Source organism: Giraffa tippelskirchi, chromosome 4 (genome assembly GCF_054371585.1).
Source record: "Giraffa tippelskirchi isolate mGirTip1 chromosome 4, T2T-mGirTip1v1.2.pri, whole genome shotgun sequence".
Lineage (NCBI taxonomy): Eukaryota > Metazoa > Chordata > Mammalia > Artiodactyla > Giraffidae > Giraffa > Giraffa tippelskirchi.
This window is the reverse complement of record NC_137278.1, coordinates 101,146,515-101,163,723: the sequence shown is the minus strand read 5'-3', so window position 1 is coordinate 101,163,723 and position 17,209 is coordinate 101,146,515. Positions and strand designations below refer to the sequence as shown.

The 17,209-nt window shown below is 48.0% G+C and overlaps 1 protein-coding gene across 2 annotated transcripts in view; it reads right to left on the bottom strand.

Annotated features, from left to right (window-relative positions):
• Positions 1–3,294: 3,294 nt before the first annotated feature.
• FBLN7 (fibulin 7) overlaps positions 3,295–17,209 on the bottom strand; it is a 52,865-nt gene continuing 38,950 nt past the window's right edge. Inside the window, exons 4-8 of one of the 2 annotated variants that reach the window (XM_081484912.1) lie at positions 13,013–13,138; positions 9,481–9,618; positions 8,360–8,497; positions 6,480–6,618; positions 3,295–4,354 (exon numbers count right to left, since the gene is read on the bottom strand). In XM_081484912.1, the coding sequence (XP_081341038.1) occupies positions 3,982–4,354; positions 6,480–6,618; positions 8,360–8,497; positions 9,481–9,618; positions 13,013–13,138 (914 nt within the window). In that variant the 3' untranslated portion in view covers positions 3,295–3,981. The remainder of the gene's footprint in view (positions 4,355–6,479; positions 6,619–8,359; positions 8,498–9,480; positions 9,619–13,012; positions 13,139–17,209) is intronic. The other variant, XM_081484913.1, reaches the window with a different exon arrangement.

Genomic DNA, 17,209 nt, shown 5'->3' with positions numbered 1-17,209 from the left:
AATAGCACTAGAATATTATTTGCAACTCCTAAGGAAGTAGTGGATTTATGCAATAATCATCAGGAGCTGCTGACATCAGAAAAGAGAGGCAACTAGAGATAATACAGCTCCCACTGGAAGTACCTGTCATCACCAATAGAGCAGTCCTGTGAGAATAAACCTAACTTAATTTCTAGCTATAACTACTGACATATAAAAAATAGAGAGGACAGAAAAGTGAAAGTGTAAGTCACTCAGTCATGTCTGATTGCAACCCCATGGACTGTAGCCCACCAGGCTGGTCTGTCCATGGGATTCTCCAGGCAAGAATACTAGAGTTAGTAGCCATTCCCTTCTCCAGGGGATCTTCCCAACTCAGGGATTGAACCCAGGTCTCCTGCATTGCCGGCAGATTCTTTACTGTCTGAGCCACCAGGGAAGAGAGGACAGAGGGCCATGTTAAAAGACACTACAGAGATACACTCAAGAAAACCTAGACTGTGAGGAATACTACAGGACAAAGGACCCAGTACTCTGGGTTTTTTCTTTAATAAAATGGGGGGTTTTGTAGAATTTTTATTTATTTTTGGCTGTGCTGTGTCTACGTTGCCACACTGGCTTTTCTCTAGTTGCAGTGAGTGAGAGCCCCTCTTCGTTGCAGTGCACGAACTTCTCACTGCAAGTGGCTTCTTATGTGCAGCATGGGCTCTAGGCGTGCGGGCCTCAGTAGTTGCAGCACACAGTCTCAGTAGCTGTGGTTCCTGGGCTGTAGAGCACAGGCTCAATAGCTGTGACTCATGGACTTAGTTGGTCTGAGGCATGTGGCATCTTCCTGGACCAGGGATCAAACCTGTGTCTTCTACACTGGAAGGTGGATTCTTTACCATTGAGCCACCAGGCAAGCCCCAGTGTTCTCTCTGTCTTTTAACAAGCCTCCAAGTTATTCCAGTATATGCTAAAGTTTGAAAACCACTGCTATGGATTAGAGATTTAAGAAGTGAACTAACAAATTATAGAGAATGGACCTAATTCAAACAAATGATGAACCACTCAGAAACGTGAACAATGACTAAATATTTAAAGGTGTTATGGAATTACTGCTGATTTTTTAGATTCGATTGTTATCCAAGTCATGGTTTGGTTTTTTTTAAGTTCTTATTTAGATATACATGCTGAAATATTTACTGATGAAGTGTGAAGTCCAGGATCTGCTTCAAAATTGTCATGGCATGGGGTGAGAGCAGAGATGAAACAAGATTGGCTGTGAGATTATTGTTGAAGCTGGTGATTTGGACATGGAGTTCATTTTGTTGTCTGTACTTTTGTCTATGTTTGCAACAGTGTCTAATAAGTTTTAGAAGCCCACTGCCAAATAATATGAAACTGTATTACGTGAAAAGGGCTGCAAGTTAATACCTGTTGTTAGGTTAGTCACTCAGTTGTATCCAACTCTTTGTGACCCCATGGACTGTAGCCCACCAGGCTCCTCTGTCCATAGGATTTCCCAGGCAAGAACACTGGAATGGGTTGCCATTTCCTTCTCCAGGGGGACCTTCCCCACCCGGAGATCCAACCCAGGTCTCCTACATTGCAGGCAGATTCTTTGCCATCTGAGCCACGAGGGAAGCCTCCTAGCTATTCTGACCTAGCACAGATTGGAGCGATGAATGGGCAACGGAGAAATTGGTTTCCATTGGGGAAAGTTGAGAGAGGTGAAGAACAGGCATAATCCACAAGACAGTGGGTTCAGGCAGGCATTAATAGGTAGGCACTGGGGCTCAGCATGGCATTTCATAAATGGGAAACAGGTTTGATGATGGTGGATCACGATGATGGAAATTTTTGGTTTAGATTTGGCCTGTGTCATCATCCTACACAATTAGGGAGGGCATCTGCTCCCCAAATCACTCCTAACCTGCTGGGAGCTTGTCCTTTGGCACCCCTTGTCCCCCCGCCCCCAGCAAGAAGGAAGACCCACACACCTGTCACAGTGTACTTTCAGGGGCATGGCCCCGCCTTGGTCCCTCCCACCTGGCGTTCTCCCAGGGATTGGGTGACAGGTAGGCTTCTGACCCATCACAGCACTATTTGGAGACACAAAGCCATGGATGATAGTTTTCTTTCTTTCTTTTTTTTTAATCTTTTTATTTTTTGGCCACATGGCACATGGAATCTTAGTTCCCCAACCAGGGATTGAACCTGTACTCCCTGCATTGGAAGTGTGGAGCCTTAACCACTGGACTAGCAGAGAAGTATTCTTCTTTTTTTTCTGAAATGATAGTGTTTTTTTTTTCCTTTTGAACTTTTTATTTTGTATTTGGGTGTAGCTGATTAACAATGTTGTGATAGTTTCAGGTGAACAATAGACTCAGCCATACATATACATGTATCCATTCTCCCCTAAGCCCCCTCCCACCTGGATGACAGTTTTAATAATGACTTGTAACAACACAGGGAAACAGATGTGCAGGCCCTAAGTTCTACTGTTGGAGAAATCACAGTTGACCCCAGAAGAGTGAGAAGGAACTCTTGACTATGTTTCACTCTTTCATGTAATACAAAGAGAGGTGTCCTAGGAACCACCTTGGTATAGGGCTTGATCACTAAACTGGCAACACCCTCCCTCGGGCTCCACCTCACACCAAGGGCAAATCAAAGAATTTTTCAATAGGATGTCTGGGATGAAATCTCACCTGGATGAACATGATTTCCCGATGACTCAGCTAGCATCTAAGTTGTCTTTTGAACCGTGATCCACCCACCCCCAACTCCCAGCACCAGAGAGAGTGTTCGAAACTCAGTCACTGGTGGGTGTTACCACTGGGCTCCTCCATCAGAAGCAGAAGGCTCTGGAATCAATGGTTTGCATGCATGTGCGCTGAGTTGTGTCCAACTCTGTGACCCCATGGACTGTAGCCCACCAGTCTCCTCTGTCCATGGCAAGAATACTGGTGGGGAGGGGTGGCAAATGTTTGTTCCCATTTCCTTCTCCAGGGGATCTTCCCAACCTAGTGATGGAACCTGTGTCTCTTTTGTCTCCTGCACTGGCTGGCAGATTTTTTCCCAGCTGAGCAACTGGGGAAGCCTGGAACCACAGGCAACTCAAGTGTTTTCTTAAACTCTCCATGTGCAGATGTCACCTTACCAATCTCCCACATAGCCAAGCCAAATTCCTACTGACAGAGCAATCCTACATCACTTCTGTGTTTCCTTTCTCATTTGTTTATCCCAGTTTATTCCAGCCTAGACAGGAAGAGGACCGGGTACCCCTTCCTGGAAAGAACTGGGCTAGCTCAGTCAGGGAGAGGCCAGATGGACAGAGACGAGCAACAGACTTTATTTTTTCGATTATAATACCAGGTTATGTTTTGAAATATGGTTTCTCAAAAGGGAATTCATTCAGGCAGAACGTGCACATAAACTCTGGCTCCTTGGTCTGGAAGAATATGTGTGGGGGTCCAGGCCCTGCTGTGGCTCTCTGATGAGAAGGCCAGCAGCATGACACAAAGAGAAATGCAGACAAAAGAACGTGCCAAGTCATGGCAGGAACCACCTCCCCCCATGCCACAAGCACAGGGGCATGATTTACCTTCAGCATGTCCAGAACCCCTACAATAACAAGGCTTGACTCAAACAATACAGAAGGCTGGACCATCATCTCAGACACAGGCCATAAGCTCCTCCCTCCCCAGCTAGTTCAAACTCACAATGCCACTCATGCAGCAATTTGATAAGCTGCCCATTCCCCTGTTAAAAAGAAAAAAAAAGATTTGAGAAAGTGCATCATCTAATGGGAGGCCTTAAAGCAGAAAAACACATGATGGCAATAGTTTGGGCTTTGGGTTTGCACTTCAGTATCATTGGACAGCGTGCGGTGCTGCCCTGGGAAGCCACGGGGACAGGTAGGTGGGGAGAGATGTCTGCTGCAGCCCACGCCCGCAGCTAAGTCTCTGGGGAAGAGAAACGAGCCTAGGCTGCTGCACCCCGTGACCCAGGACCCCCTCAGAAGTCATAAGGTGACACAAAGATGGTGACCTTGGACACGTGGCTGGCCTGGAAAGAGCGGTCCAGGTATTCGGACATGTCAACATCTACCTCCAGTGTCTGAGGCCCCTCCAAGGTCTGGACCAGAATCAGCTCCCCAGTCTGGCGGTCTGAGCGCTGCATCACAAAGTGGCCATGGCTGTTCCCACCCACGATCCCGAACCTCAGGCTGTTGGGCCCCGGCCGACCGGGGGCTGAGGCCGTGGCCATGCGGAAGAGTGTGATGGGCGTCTTCAGGTTGGAGGGCAGAGACAGGTAGTGGAAGGAGATTGTCTTGGGCATGTGGCGGCAGGGCCTGCTGTCCATGGGGCAGGGGTTCCGTTCACACTGGCTGGAACAGAGAGGCAAAACGTAGGGGACGGTCAGCCTTGGGGAAAGTCAGGAGAGGCTGCTCTGACCAGGCTGGTCTGTCCCACCTGCCTTCCTAAAGAGGCACCAGAGTGACCCCTCCAGCCATGTGTTCCTTGACACAGGCACTCCATAACCACAGGCCAGTGAGCGTGGCTGGTGTCAGGCCAGGAAAAGGTACTTCCCTGACCCACCTGTCCAGGTATGTCTGGGTGTGCATGTGTTTATATATGCTATTACTACCATTTACACACTATGCTATTACTACTATAATATGCTATTACTACTAGTATATGCTATTACTACCGTTTCCGACTCTCTGCAACCCTCTAGACTGTAGCCCTCCAGGCTCCTCTGTCCATGGAATTCTCCAGGCCAGAACTGGAGTGGGTAGTCATTCCCCTCTCCAGGGGATCTTCCCAACCCAAGGATCAAATCCAGATCTCCTGCATTGCAGGTGGATTCTTTACTGTCTGAGCCACCAGGGAAACCCTTTTTCTTTCACTGTTTCTGTAGAAAAATAAAGCCGGGGAAGATTCAATAACGATGGTGCTAGCATTCAAACCAGGTGCCCCTTCTAACGTGCTAAGACCCCAGCAGTTAGCTGGTGACATCTTGGAGTGTGGTTCTCCACATGTGGTGAGCTTACTAAACACCCAGTGTTCTTTCTTTCTTTTTGACAGTGTCCCATGGCATAAGGGATCTTAGCTCCCCCACTAGGGATTGAACCCTGGGCCACAGTGGTGAAAGTGCTGAGTCCAAACTGCTGGACCGACAGGGAATTCCCCCAGTGTTCGTTCTTAAGTAGGACACTCTGCCTTCCTTAGGTATGTGGAGTCAAGGTCCTGTGAAAGTGTTTTGATTTTTTTTTTCTTCACCTCATTCAACACAAGCGACTCATTGGAAAAGACCCTGATGCTGGGAAGGATTGGGGGCAGGAGGAGAAGGGGACGACAGAGGATGAGATGGCTGGATGGCATCACCGACTCAATGGACATGAGTTTGGGTAAACTCCGGGAGGTGGTGATGGACAGGGAGGCCTGGTGTACTGCGATTCATGGGGTCGCAAAGAGTCGGACACAACTGAGCGACTGAACTGAAGTGAGTGCTAAGTTGATTCAGTTGTGTCTGACTCTTTGCGACCCCAGGGACCGTAGCCTGCTAGGCTCCTCTGTCCATGGAATTCTCCAGGCAAGAATACTGGAGTGAGTTGCCATGCTCTCCTCCAGGGGATCTTCCCGACCCAGGGGTCGAGCCCACATCTCTTATGTCTCCTGCATTGGCAGATGGATTCTTTACCACTAGCGCCATCCAACACAAGAGATAGATGCAATTTAGCGATTCTGGTGACTCAGATCACCCCCGTTAAGGAGGTCAAACAGCACTTCCCGCTGTTCATCAGGGATGTCTGCCAAGCCCTGACACACAGGACCCTCTGTCCCTTCGCAATGTGACTCTGGAGGAAGACTCTGGTGTCTTCACTCTCAGTGAATAACTGCCGCCAAATTTCTTGCTGCCTCTAACCTGCTGTAGCCCCCACAGCAATTCAAGGAGCTGCTCCACTGGGTCAATTCATTCTAAAGACAATGCTAAGGCTCTTGTGATCTCTCTCTCAGAGAAAATATGTGTCCTTTGTGATAGTTGCAGTTATTCTCCTTAAAAGCCTGTCTTCACCTTTTGAAAAAAAGAGTCTCTGAGGGGTTGAGGTTACTAGAAATCAAAACTCCTAGTAGCAGCGGGAAAGAAGAGTGATACAATGCAAAATGTACAGGTACCCTGTGAACACAGGAAGTGATCCTCTTCCAAATCTGTGTACCATACATACATCCTCGCAGCCCCACCACTGCCCTCTTCCCCCCAGTGGCCTCCCTGTCCTCAGGGGAGCGCTCAGGAACATCATTCCTACTACCCAGGGCAGCAGCACATTCAATGCAAACCCTAAAAGGAGAGACACGGAAGCTCCGAGAAGCGAGACACAGCGCCGTGCCTTTCATCAGACATAACTGTACCTTCTCCCAAGAACATCTAGGAAGGATGCAGCCCAACCCTGGGGAGGCCTGGGTGAAGGGTGAACATACTCAGCTGAGGGTGGCCCTAGTTATACTCACAACGGAGATGTCTTCACATAGCTCACGTTACTGCTGCCCTCAGGGCACTCCGGGCTGACGCACTGGAAGCCTCCGCCTGTGTTGATGCACACAGTCCCCCGGGGGCACACATGCTGTGGGCTCACACATTCATCAACATCTGAAATACCAGATGAGGGCAGGGCGGGGGTAAATGGAAGCTTGGGATCAACATGCGCACAATACTATATATACAATAGGTAATTAATAAGGACCTACTGTCAGCACAGGGAACTCCACTCAACACTCGGTAATGACCTATATGGGAAAAGAGTCTAAAAAAGAGCCGCTATTCAATCACTAAGTCATGTCTCTTTTTGACTTCATGGACTGCAGCACTCCAGGCTTTCCTGTTCTTCACTATCTCCCTGGGTTTGCTCAAACTCATATCCATTGAGTCGGTGATGCCATCCAACCATCTCATCCTCTGGCGTCCCTTCTCTTCCTGCCTTCAATCTTTCCCAGCTACAGGGTCTTTCCCAATGAGTCAGCTCTTCGCATCAGGTGGCCAAAGTATTGGAGCTTCAGCTTCAGCATTAGTCCCTCCAGTGAATATTCAGGGTTGGTTTCCTTTAGGATTGACTGATTTGATCTCCTTGCTGTCCAAAGGACCCTCAAGTGTCTTCTCTAACACCACAGTTGGAAAGCATCAATTCTTTGGCTCTCAGCCTTCTTTATTGTCCTACTCTCACATCTGTACATGACAACTGGAAAAACAATAGCTTTGACTATCCGAATCTTTGTCTGCAAAGTGATGTCTCTGCTTTTTAATATAGCGTCTAGGTTTGTCATAGCTTTTCTTTCAAGAAGCAAGCGTCTTTTAATTTCATGGCTGTGGTCACCATCCGCAGTGATTTTGGAGCCCCAAAAATAAATCTGCCATTGTTTCCCCTTTTTCTCCTTCTATTTTCCAGGAAGTGATGGGACAGGAGGCCGTGATCCTAGTTTTTTGGATGTTGAGTTTTAAGTCAGCTTTTATACATATATGTATAACTAAATCACTTTGCTGTATAGCAGAAACTAACACAACATTGTAAATCAACTAAACTCCAATAAAAATTAAAAATAAAATAAAATCCATGGATGTAAAAAAAAGAAGAAATAGTGGGCACCCAATGAGGAAGATCTCCTGACGCCCCTCCATCACTGATGGGACCACACGAGCAGCAGCAGCAGGCACTGCAGCAAGGTGCCCCACATGTGGTGAACTCCCCAAAACACCCAGCGCTGATTCTTATAACTGGAAGCCCTGTGGTCCTTAACTATCAGAAATCCAGGTCTGATGGAAGTCCTGGGGTGCCCCCCCCCAGGACCCCGTCCCCCTCCTCCAGGCGTGACAGGTAACAGAGGTGCTGGAGGGCGTGAATGAGCATCACTGGTCACAACACTTCGCTCCACCTGCCTCCTCCTCAGTCAGTGAGACCCGGAGTCTGCCTTCTGTGGCTAATATCATGCCCTTTATATGTTCTCTGTTCTCTACATATTCAATGAGCTCCTGGCCTAGAGGTAGGTTTCTTTTCAAACCCTACACAATCCTACAGGGGCCTTTGTGAATACTTGTAGGATAGAAGGAAAGGTGGATAGATGATGGATAGATGGATAGATGATGGATGGATGGATGGATGATGGATGGGTGGACAATGGAAGGATGATGGCTATCTGGATGCCTTCTTTCTTTAGTCCCAGGTTACCCACTCCTCTGAGCCCAGCCATGGGGCCCCACTAGGACGTCACTGGGCAGCTCCAGCGAACAGGCTTGGATTCCATGTCAGTCCATAGAGGAGCCCTCTGCCCTCCCCTCCTCCCCCAGTTGTTCAGAGCCACAGTCTGGGACCAACTTCCTCTGCTACTGCCTCACTCACCCTCACAGCTCTTCCCATCAGCCAGAGTCCGGTAGCCACTGGGGCAGACACAGCGGTAGGAGCCAGGGGTGTTCACGCAGGTGTGCATGCAGAGCCGGGGGCGCCCCTCCTGTCCATAGAGCTCGCATTCGTTCACGTCTGGGGACAGAAGTGCCCAGTATGACTCCAGGAGCCACCAGTGGGCGGCCACCAGCCATGACCCAGGATGGCTGCTGTGTCACCATTGCTGGCAGCTGGGGCCAACTGGCGGGGTCTGGAGTGGCCGCCAAGCCCGATCCCCTGCAGAGGACTCAGAAGAGAAGCAGGAGTGCTCCCCTTTCTCCCAAGCCAAGGACCTGGAGTGCCGAAGGGAGGAGTGAGGAGCTGACAGGGGCGCCCCTAGGCCACTCCTCTAAGGCTGAGGACTACCTGGGCAGACCCTGCAAGGCTGGCAAGTCAAACATGGCAAGTACCTTGCTTCCCAGGGAGCAAAGCGTGGGGCGGCGGACCCAGACGTCCACCCTGGTTCCCAGCCCCACCTTAATCCTTCTCATCTTTGGGAACGGGTGTAGGATGGCTTCTGTGGCTGTTAAAATGAGGCCGTTAGCAACAACTAGGCAACTCAGGTTGGAACTGCTGGTTTGAGTCGTTTTCAGATGGAAGTCTGATAATCCGGAAGAGGTTTGCAAAAGTGGGCCAGTCAGTAAGACTAAGCAAAAAGGGGCCCAGAGAATGAGCCCAAGCCCCCCGCACAGCTCTGGGGACAGGGACGGAGTATGGTGAGGGGCTGTCCTTCTAGCTCCGCTCTGCCACCTGCCCTGCAATCCTAGCCGGGAGGGAGGGGCTTTTCTAGACGAGTGCACATGACTAGGGGTGGACCGGGGACCCCTGGATGCTTTCTTTAGTCTGGTTTTCCTAGAACCGCCCCCGATGTCTCCGCACTAGCTGTGTCCTAGCAACCATCAGGTCCACACCTACTTACCTAAGCATCAAGGTGCGGGGCTTTCTGAGACCACGCCCAGGAAGCCACTCACCCACTCTTACCTACCCCTGGGCGCGGGCGTACCCCCGGGAGGGCGGCAGGTTGGAGCCCCTCTCCCCACTTCCCCCGCGTCCCCTGTCCCGATGGAGCCCGCGCCTACCCTGGCACACGCTGTCGGCGGCCCCGCCGCTCAGGTGGAATCCGGCTTCGCAGCTGCAGTGCTGCGTCCGCTCCACCTGCGCGCATCGCGGCGCGCGGCTGAAGGCGGCGTCCCCTGCCTCGCTGCCCTCGGGGGCGGCTGCGGGGAGAAGACATCCTCAGGGCCGGGCCTGGCGCACCTGGGCCTGACCTTGGGGGAGTCCCGAGATCGGGGCGCGGCCCCTTCTCAGAGCTTACTCTGGAGTAGGGAGAGGAAAGACACGGAATTAACCGAAACTCAGCCAGTGATCCAGCGCCCACCCCAAAGGGGCGGAAGACAAGGGGACAAGAACGATGCACGAAAAGCAGGCGACACAACTGCGCCCAGAGGACCACAGTGAGGTGAAATCCGTGTTTCACTTTCAAAAGCTTAAAGCACCAGGACCCTAGTAGTGATCAATGGAATTTAAAACTATGGAATTTATCGAAATAATGCCATTTGCAGCCACATGGATGGACCTGAGATTGTCATTCTGAGTGAAATCAAAGACAGATATCATATGATATCACTTACCAATGGTACAAATGACCTATATGCAAAACAGAAATAGAGTCACAGCTGTAGAAAACAAACTTATGCTTACCAAGGGCTAAGGAGGGGAGGGATAAATTGGGAAATTGGGATTGACTATACACCCTACACTACTATATATAGTAGTGTGTGTGTGTGTGTGTGTGTGTGTGTGTGTGTGTGTATGTTTCCCTGGTGGCTCAGTGGTAAAGAATCCACCTGCCAAAGCAAGAGATGTGGGTTCAATCCCAGGGTCAGGAAAATCCCCTGGAGAAGGAAATGGTAACCCACTCCAGTATTCTCGCCTGGAGAATTCCACAGACGGAGGAACCTGGTGGGCTAACAGTCCATGGGGTCACAAAAGAGTTGGACATGACTGAGTGACTAAGCAATAACAGCAACAACTATATATGTATATATATAATATATTGGGCTTCCCAGGTGGCTCAGACAGTAAAGAGTCTGCCTGCAGTGCAGGAGACCCAAGTTCAATCCCTGGGTTGGGAAGATCCCCTGGAGAAGGAAATGGCAACCCACTCCAGTATTTTTGCCTGGAAAATCCCATGGACGGAGGAGCCTGGTGGACTATAGTCCATGGGGTCGAAAAGAGTCAGACACCACCGAGCAAACATGTCAATCCATATAATATATATATTTTAGAGAATTTAAACTGATTCACTTTGCTGTACAGCAGAAACTAAATCAACTATACCCCAATAAAAATTAATTTTAAAACACTTTAAAAAAAAATCTATGGAGAGACTTCCCTGGCAGTCCAGTGGTTAAGACTCTACTTCCCATGCAGAGGGTGCAGGTTCGAAACCACGCTGCATGGCATGGCTAAAAAGTAAAAATTCAAAAAAAAATCTACATAGCTTAAAACACTACCTTTTTTTCTGGGTTCTTTTTTTGTATTTTTAAAATATTTTCCTAAAGTGTCGAAGGTTTTTGTTTGTTTCAACCAAGAATATAAATCAATGTTCTAATCAGTAAAAAAAAAAAAGTGTTAATTTTTGAAAGTTTTCAAAGGATTTCAGACTCTCCATGGTTAGAGGGATTGGTGGTAAATGTTATCTGATGCACAAGAGGACACTTAGTCATCCCACTGGAGTCATCAAATTCACCCAGACAGAGAACAGAATGATTGCTGGGGAGATGGGAAGGAGTTGTTTCATGGGCACAGAGTTTCAATTTTGCAAGGTGAAAAAAGTTCTAGAGGTGGATGGTGGTGATGGTGAACGTAGTTGATGCCACTGAACCACACACTTAAAATGGTAAATTTTGCTATGTATATTTTACAATGTGAACAAAAATGGTGAATGTGTTTTGTTTTTTTTTTAAAGTAATCAAAGAGAGGCTCCCCCTGGGAACCAGAAAGACAGGGGCAGAGCTGATGAGAAGGAAGGCTGTAGGCTGGGGGGCCAGGTGAGCAAAAAGCTAGGGGTGTGCTGGGCTGTTGTTCCCATTGTTCGCGGGGATCCTGTGAGGACATAAACTAGCTTCATAAACTAGCCTGCTCATTCCCTCCTTCCACTTCCTTGCAGAGATTCCTGTCATGGGGATAATTTCTATATTAACTGTGCCCTGGACCTGAGGATCCAGGAGCCTGAGGATCTGTGCCCTGGAGGGTGCAGGTTCCAATAGTGGATGCCCAGACAGGTGGGGCTTAGATCCAGTGTCCAGGATCAGCACAGTTGGGTTGAAATGTAGCTATTTCTTTTTCCTTCCAGGTACTAAGCAGGAGGAGGAGTGGGGCTGTTTCCACCGAGGGCAACTCCAGGGACAGACACTGTCAGAGGCCCTCAGCCTCTCCCTGAGGAAGCACCCAGAAGGGGGACTCAGCTGAATGGAATCAAGGCACATTAAGCAGCCAATCTCTGGGGACAAAACTTAAACTGGACCTTGAGCTGGGTCCAATGGAAAGATATCAAATATTGACAAAGCTTGTTCTCTGCTAACCACCAATTCCTTCCCGTATACTGAGATTCCACTCAGAAGACAACCACACAGACACCCCAGGCTTTTCTGGCAAAGGAACAGGACATCTTTAGGGTTTGACTTTCTTATATGAGAAATGTTGGCTCAGGGAATCCCCTGGTGGTCCAGTGGTTAGGACTCAGCTTTCACTGCCGAGGGCATGGGTTCAATTCAATCCTTGGTCGGGGAAGTAAGATCCTACAAGTTACACATGGGGGAAACCAAAAACAAAAAGATGGTTGCAGCATAGCACGACACTGCCCCACTCCCCGACCCCCATCTCCCATAGACTCCTTATCATCGGATTTTCCTGGCACCTGCAAAAACAGTCACGACTGAGTGACTTTCACTGCAAAAACAGCCACCATGTGGCACCTAGACCTCTGGCTGCAGAAATGCTGGGACTCAAATGTGGATCATAACTTCATCACCGGTCGAACGTCTAGTTTACCCAGCTCTGAAAATACTATATCAGTAACTGTGAATTTTGCAGGGAGTATTTGCAGGAGAAGCTGCTCCGCTGATGTGCAGAGGAAAGTCAACCACGTGAAGGTGGCAGCAAGGAAGCTTCTCAGGCTGAGTTCCAAATCTGGAGGGTTTTAGGGTGGGACTCAGTCCTTCCACTTGCATCTTCTTCCGTGTGTGTGTGTGCTCAGTCATGTCTGACTCTTTGCAACCCCATGGACTGTAGCCCACCAGGCTCTTCTGTCCATGGAATTCTCCGGGTGAGAACACTGGAGTAGGTTGCCATTGCTTCCTCCAGGGGATCTTCCCGACCCAGGGATTGAACCCACTTCTCCTGCATTGGCAGGTAGATTCTTTACCACTGAGCCACCTGGGAAGGACAAAAACTCTGGTTCCACAAGAGAACTAAGCGCCATCCCAAATAACCATCTCAGGGAACCAGAGGGAGCTATGGATGTAAACCAGACTGCCTTTGGTGACCTGTGACTAGGGTCCTCCCTTCTTGATAACTGTCCTCCCCAGCCCCATAGCTGCTACATACCAGTCTGGGCCTGATGCTGACAGCGGCTCCCAGTCCTTCCGGGAGAACAAATGCATTTGTACTGGTTGACACCTTCCACACACGTGCCACCATTCTGACAAGGCTGGCTGGAGCATTCACTGATATCTAGGAAAACAAATAAATTTCAAATATAGGCATGTGAGTTCTCATTCTAAAACAAAACACAAAGGTGGGGTCACTTTCTTTTCATGGCAGGATGACGCCAGCTTGTGACCACTCCCCACCCCACTCTGTCCTTGCCTCGGTCCCTTCCAGCAAGAGCAAGAGCTGGGAGGGAGCCAGTGGGGCTGAGATGTAGCCCACCATGCATGCAACAAGCCACTGACCCCGGCACACACTGTGTCCACCTGGAGCTTTGCCTGTGAGAGCTGCCCATCTTTCAGCCCGGTTCCACCCAGAGGCGCCATTTTCTAATTTGCAGTGTAGACGCTGCAGCTGGACAGAAAGAACCAACATTGTCCTGGGCCCGCACTGCCTTTAAGTAGAGTTTACTGCCTCTCAACTCCGCCCCTATCAGCCAGTGCCCAGGTAGAATCCTCTTTGAACAGGAACTCAATTCAAGGGGTTTTAAGAGGGAGAGATGGCCCATAAGAATGGCCAGAGATGGAGAAAAATAACTCTTTCCAAATTCCCACCCTGTAGGAATAGGGAGAAGTTAACCTTGACCCTTAATTTTTCCTTAATGTTTGAAAAGGAAAATGTTCCTTGTTTATACACACAACAGTCCTGTGAAAAATGTATGAAAGTGAAAGTGAAACTCGCTCAGTCATGTCCAACTCTACCCCATGGACTATATAGTCCATGGCATTCGCCAGGCCAGAATACTGGAGTGGGTAACCTTTTCCTTCTCCACGGGATCTTCCCAACCCAGGGATCACACCCAGGTCTCCCACATTGCAGGCAGATTCTTTACCAGCTGAGCCACAAAGGAAGCCCAAGAATATTGGAGTGGGTAGCCTATCCCTTCTCCAGCGGATCTTCCTGACCCAGAAATTAAATCAGGGTCTCCTGCATTGCAGGCGGATTCTTTACCAGCTGAGCTATCGGAGAGATATATTAAACATGTTCAACAATTTAATAGGTTTAGTGAATTCCCTGGCAGTCCAGTGATTAAGATTCTGTGCTTTCACTGCTGAGGGTCCAGGTTCAATTCCTGATTAGGAAACTACCATCCTGCAAGCCTCATGGAGCAGCCATAAAATAAAATAAATATGTAATAGGCTTAATAGGCTTTAATATATTTTTCTCTGTGTGGTAGATTATGCATAATTTTTGCTTACTGACAATTATTTTATTGGTTGTTGTTGAGTCGGTAAGTCTTGTCCAATTCTTTGCAACCCCACAGACTGCAGAATGCCAGGTTTCCCTGTCCTTCACTATCTCCCAGAGTTTGCTCAGATTCATGTCCTTTGAGTGGGTGATGCCATCCAACCATCTCATTCTCTGTCACCCCCTTCTCCTCCTTTTCCAGCATCATGGTCTTTTCCAATGAGTTGGCTCTTCCCACCAGGTTGCCAAAGCACTGGAGCTTCAGCATCAATCCTTCCTATGAATATTCAGGGTTGATTTCCTTAGGATTGACTGGTTTGAGCTCCTTGCTGTCCAAGGGACTCTCAAGAGTCTTCTCCAGCACCACAGTTCAAAAGCATTTTTTAAACAATCTTCCATTTTTCCACAGTGAACATTTCTAAGTTTTCTAATGAAGAAAGAATGATTTTTTAAAACCCTCAGGCCACATCCGCTTGCTATGAGTTCCTTAAGCCCAGTTTTAGCGCACAGGCCATTTCCACCAAAGAGGAACAATTTGTCAGTTCACTGACCTGACCACAGCATCTTGGGAAAGAAATTGGAAGCACTTCCTTGTTGGCCTCAGAGCATCCTTTCCTGCTGTGTCTATCAGGAGGCAGAAAAAGGTGCTTTGCTCCTGATGAGAACAACAGCCTTCCTGTGGGTGGGTTGGCAGGGACTCTGGCTTCCCTCAGCCTCCTTGTAATTGGGAAGTTATGCAGACGATTACATGGATTCTGTTCACTGTGAAAGGACCCAGACTGTCCGAAATGCTGCTTCTCCCTGGGGAAGGAGCCATTCCAATTTCTCAGTAAACTCAGCCTAGGGAGGGGAACCTCAGCTTCCTGCCCCCCACCCCACCCATATGTTCTCTCTTCCGATGACTGGTTTTCAGGAATGTGTCTGAAACAACACAAATGCCCCAGAGCATGGAATTCCTGTTTCTGCCATCTTGCTCCCCAGCATAGTCTGAAAGTGGGCCGGTCACTAGGCTGAGAGCCGAAGAGTGTGAACCTGAGGATCTTTCAGTTTGGCTCTGTGTGGGGGGGGTGGGGACCAGCACCAGTGTGTGTCGCCGCAGGGCCTCCAGTGGAAGGCACTGCACCTGGCTGTACTTGGCTGGTGTGGGTGTGGATAGGGTAGAGGGGGATGGAGTTGTTGACTTGACAGAAAAATGAAGAGATGCCCCACGACCCTGTGTGCTAGCACCTGTCTGGATCTTGTCACCCAGGATTTTCATTTCTTAGACGGGCTCCATTCAGACTCTCATTTCTTATCTTGATACGCTGTCAGGCACTCCATGACCCAATGCCCAGTTCTGGCGCACTCTCTGTGTCCTTATTGAAGTACAGCTGTCATCACGTTCAAGTCTGTCCAAGCTGTGGCATTCAGTCGAGTGCATGGAGACTTAAGAACTGTAAAGGGGGCCGACCTAAATAGACATTTCTCTGAAGAAGACACAGATGGCCTACAGGAAAGTGAAAAGATGCTCAACATCACTAGTTATTAGAGAAACGCAAATCAAAACTACAATGAGATACCACCTCACACAGGTCAGAATAGCCATCATCAAGAAGTCTACAAATAGCAAATGCTGGAGAGGGTGTGGAGAAAAGGAAACCCTCTTATACTGTTGGTAGGAATGTAAGCTGCTGCAGCCACTATGGAGACCAGTAGGGAGATTCCTTAAAAAACTGAAAATAGAGCTACCATATGATCCAACAAACTCACTCCTGGGCATATATCCAAAAAAGATGGAAACTCTAATTCAAAAAGATACATACACCCCAATGTTCATAGTGGCACTATAGTATCCATCAACAGACGAATGGATAAAGAAGATGTGGTACATGTATACAGTGGAATATTATTTAACTATAAAGAAGAATGAAATATGGCCAATTGCAGCAACGTGGATGGACATAGAGATTATCATACTAAATGAAGTCAGACAGAGAAAAACACCATGTGGTATCACTTACATGTGGAATCTAACAAAATAATACAGATCAACTCATTTACAAAACAGACACAGGCTCACAGACATAGAAAACAAAATTATGGTTACTAAAGGGGAAAGGAGGGATAAATTAGGAGTATGGGATTAACAGATACTAGTTACTATATAGGGCTTCCCTGGTGGCTCAGATGGTAAAGAATCCGCCTGCAATGCAGGAGACCTGGGTTCAATCCCTGGGTCAGGAAGATTCCCTGGAGAAGGAGATGGCAACCCACTCCAGTATTCTTGCCTAGAGAATCCCATGGACAGAAGAGCCTAGGGGGCTACAGTCCAGTTAGTATGTATAAAATAGATAAACAACAAGGTCCTGTGGTATAGCACAGGAAACTCTACTCAATATCTTATTATAACCTATAACAGAAAAGAATCTGAAAACCTTCAGATTCCAAATCACTTTGCTGCACACCTGAAACTAAAATAATATTATAAATCAACTATACTTCAATTTATAAAAAAGAGGACACTAACAGAGGCTGTGGAGAGACTGGCAAGCCAAAAGCATGGATTATGATTCTCTTTTAATCTGTTTACTGAGCACTTGCTATTTTCCCATAACTGAGCTAAATGTTCCACACGCATGATCTGATTTTTTCTTTTTCTTTTTGTTTCCTGTGTTTTGTCATCTTGCTTCAAATATTCCATTTCTTCAATCACCTCATTTCTAAGGTTTTCTGATTTTTATTTATGTTGTCCTTTCATAGTTTGTATATTTTTTAAATTTCTTTCCACTTGTCTGGAAGTACTAGGTTTTGGTTTTCATCTTTTGTATGGGCATGTCTTTCTGGGATTTCTTCATTGACTGTAGAGAGTTTACTTTGTTTTCTTATAATAATTTGGACAGGATCTGGCAAGAGTCCTTTTCTGTTACT